The sequence below is a fragment of the Megalops cyprinoides genome, chromosome 2, assembly GCF_013368585.1.
Source record: "Megalops cyprinoides isolate fMegCyp1 chromosome 2, fMegCyp1.pri, whole genome shotgun sequence".
NCBI lineage: Eukaryota > Metazoa > Chordata > Actinopteri > Elopiformes > Megalopidae > Megalops > Megalops cyprinoides.
Window position 1 is genome coordinate 20,794,122 of NC_050584.1, and position 3,400 is coordinate 20,797,521.

General features: G+C 41.6%; 1 protein-coding gene across 1 annotated transcript; it reads left to right on the forward strand.

The window, feature by feature from the left end:
• Nucleotides 1-824: 824 nt before the first annotated feature.
• LOC118773280 lies at nucleotides 825-2,997 on the forward strand. Its single transcript, XM_036522144.1, has one exon. It carries the CDS (start codon nucleotides 939-941, stop codon nucleotides 2,322-2,324), a length of 1,386 nt encoding a protein of 461 aa, XP_036378037.1. The 5' UTR covers nucleotides 825-938; the 3' UTR covers nucleotides 2,325-2,997.
• Nucleotides 2,998-3,400: the final 403 nt, after the last annotated feature.

Consider the following 3,400-nt stretch of genomic DNA (forward strand, 5'->3'; position numbering starts at 1 on the left):
GATTAGCAAATGGTTCATACATTTTTCAGTGGTTAATTTACCTGAAATATGTGTAGAGTTGGAAATGTACCTTCAGTTAAAGCGAGCACAATATGATAGCTTCCTTTGGAAGGCCTACTATAGCGTCTGCAGACGTGTAATTTTAATTTTTATCGGATTTTCGAGAACTTTTATTGTTTCGCAATTCTCTGTTACTCCTTTGTGAATCAACCCCCTCTATCACCTTAGGTGACTTCTTTAAAAAGCGGGGGTCCTTCCGTTTCAAAACCAGCTTTTATTACACTTAGGAGATACTCACTGTTTCTGATCAATACTTATCTTTATGTTAACTAAACGGAAATGTTTCGTAAATTAATGCGAAACGTCAGGATGGGATAAAGCGTCTCCTGTCCTTTAAGACTCAATCTTCTACAAAGTCGAAGTTTAATGAAGTAAAATATAACGCAAAAGCCAATAAAATCATTTGAAAGGCGGGACTTCCTTATTCTTGCAGGGCAAAGCTGTTCTTGCGTGTTTTTAATCTAATGCGCCGATGTTCTTCGCGTTAGCGCATTAGAGCAACCCGAAACATTTGTCATATTACGGAAAAATCAAGACGCCTTCGTAGTTCCGAAAGTGTAACGTGACACATAAAATATATCAAATGTCTTCTGCACCGTCCGCAGTCAGGACAGGCGCCGGGGTCCTACGTTAGGAACGGGATCTGATGGGAACAGGGTCCGGTTACATTGTTCAGTTCTATAATTAGGGAAGCTGCGCTGACGCAAGATGGCTAAAGTTGGATCATGTGTGTGACAGCGGGAATTACACTCGGATCTGTGGAAACATACTTCACGGCTTCGACGTTTGTAGATGACAGTGGGTATTTTTAACCACTGTTATCATCTCGTTGTGCTACTTGGGACACTGGAGTTTTATATAAAGGGTGGTCCTTGAAGATGCAGCTGTACAGTAGTGCGCTGACACATTACCCTGGCTCTTCGCGCAAAGTTTCGATTTCTGTTTCAAGTGTCACCAATAACGTGCCTGCAGTTCGAGAGAGGAGTACCTTGGTGATTAACAGGACCGATAATCGAAGTGTTACAGCGTGTAAAGGGGACTCCGTAAACAAGACCGCGTCCGCTACAAATATGCCTGCCCTTTCGTGCTACGAGGCTGTTTCTGTCAAGCCGACCTGCTACACGACCACTGCCGAGATCATCGTTACCCGGCCCAGTGGAGTGGAAAGATCCGTTCCTATCCACATAGTTAAAGAATCCAGGCATAAATGGATTCCATCGGCAACCTACTTCCACGAGTCTTCCTGCCCGGTGCTTGATGAGGAGGATTCCTTACGACCAGATGGCGGATTGATCGAGGACTTAATGGATCAGATGAGGAACGGGGTGGAGGTGTTTGATGAATATCAGAAAGTATTAGAAAATAATATGATTAACATCGACAGAAAATCAGACCGAACGGGCTACAGATACGATGGCTTTAGTTCGGAAAATGAACTGGGAGAGAAAGTGCCTCTCGCAAGCGACTGTAAAAATAACTCTGAGATTTTGGGAGTTGTAATGAACCATTCTGCCCACGATTCACCCAAAGTAACTGATTCTAGAAGCAACGGGAGTGCGCAACAGGAACCTCAGCCAAGCATCGATGAGAATGACCAGCTGCAAGAAGCATCTGTTTATAATCGGTACAATTTACAGACCTCTGCACAAAACACAATGGAAACCAAAACCGAAATAAACGACAGAGTGACACATTATTTGGCCGAAGTGGAAAAACAGAATAAATACCTCCAAGAGAGACATAAATATAGATTTCACATAATCCCCGATGGCAATTGCTTGTACAGAGCGGTGTGCAAGGCGGTTTATGGGAACCAGTCGATGCATAAAGAGTTACGGGAGCAGACAGTGCACCACATAGCGGATCACCTGGATGAGTTTAGCCCCATCATTGAGGGCGATGTCGGTGCGTTCCTGATCAACGCTGCGCAAGACGGTGCGTGGGCTGGCTACCCCGAACTGCTGGCTATGAGTCAGATGCTAAACGTAAACATACATCTAACCACTGGGGGGAGCTTGGAAAGTCCAACGGTTTCCACCATGGTACACTACCTGGGCGAAGAGGACACATCGAAGGCTAGCATTTGGTTAAGCTGGCTAAGCAACGGCCACTACGACGTTTTGTTCGACAGATGTTTGCCGAATCCCGAGTACGAGAGCTGGTGCCGTCAGACGCAAGTGCAGAGGAGAAGGGACGAGGAACTGGCCAAGTCAATGGCAGCGTCTTTGTCCAAAATGTACATTGAGCAAAATGGTGCCTCTTGAAAAGCTGTGTGTATTTTTGTGAATGTACTGTATGTTTTTAAAGCCCGTGGCACCCTCGCCAAGTCCAACGCACTTTATCACTGTATAACTTTAGTCATAAACATTGCCTTAAATTATTTTTCTAAGCTGAGTTTTATTTTATTATAAACTTGTGTGAAAGCTACAGCAGGTTGCAGTGCACCTGATGGAATCTTACTATTTGATATTGGTATGACACGACTTTATAACACAAAGTGATTAAATATTTTAGTAGGATTGCAGTAAGTTTCTTTTTAGTACATCCAGTTTTAAACTTGTTATATCAATCATTTTAAGTTTTCATTTTCAGCGGAATGCGGAGATAGTGATGCCAAATGAAATGGTGGATTTTTTTTTCTCGTCGCTTTTTGTAAATTGAACGGAACGTGGAACAATACCTTGTGGTAAATATAAGAGACTGGAACGCCATTCATACCGACACAGTGCTGTCAATAGTTTTTTTTTCTTTTATTTCCAGTTTTAACACTTTGTATTAAGGGCAAGACTAGTAATCGTATTTTCCGAAGTTGTTGTACGTTTTGATATGTATTTTTTCTTCTATGTGGCTTCATTTCTTTAGGATTACTCGTATAGAACTGAGAACTTGTGTCCAGGTTTTTACTTTGTAACTGAAACAATAAAACGTAAAAAGGTTCTGCGCACGTCTCGTTATGTCCAACAATACAAATGAGAAATCATGTAGTTATTAAAATTTATAATAATCATATTAATTATTTTAACACATTTCTCAGTTTCTTCCTTTTCCGATTTAGCCTTCCACATTTAGTTGTAATTTAGTAATTTAGTAATTATTGTTAGCGATCTGAAATTAAGTGCATGTAATTATCATATAAAGAGTATGGCAGTGCACGGTGTGTTTGTTTGAACTGAAATAATACAGTATGTAGCAAATTACCAGAGGAATGGGTGTTTGTGCAACCTTTCTTTACACTGTGGGTACTCCCAACAATCAGAATTCCAGAACCTGCATGGGGTTTTTATGTGTTACTGTTCATTTTTAGCAGATCCAGTCACAGCAGAACCCACAACGTGCAACA

What these genes read in the sequence shown, in the direction of transcription:
- LOC118773280 (XM_036522144.1), top strand. Translation starts at nt 939, where the DNA reads ATGCAGCTGTACAGTAGTGCGCTGACACATTACCCTGGCTCTTCGCGC.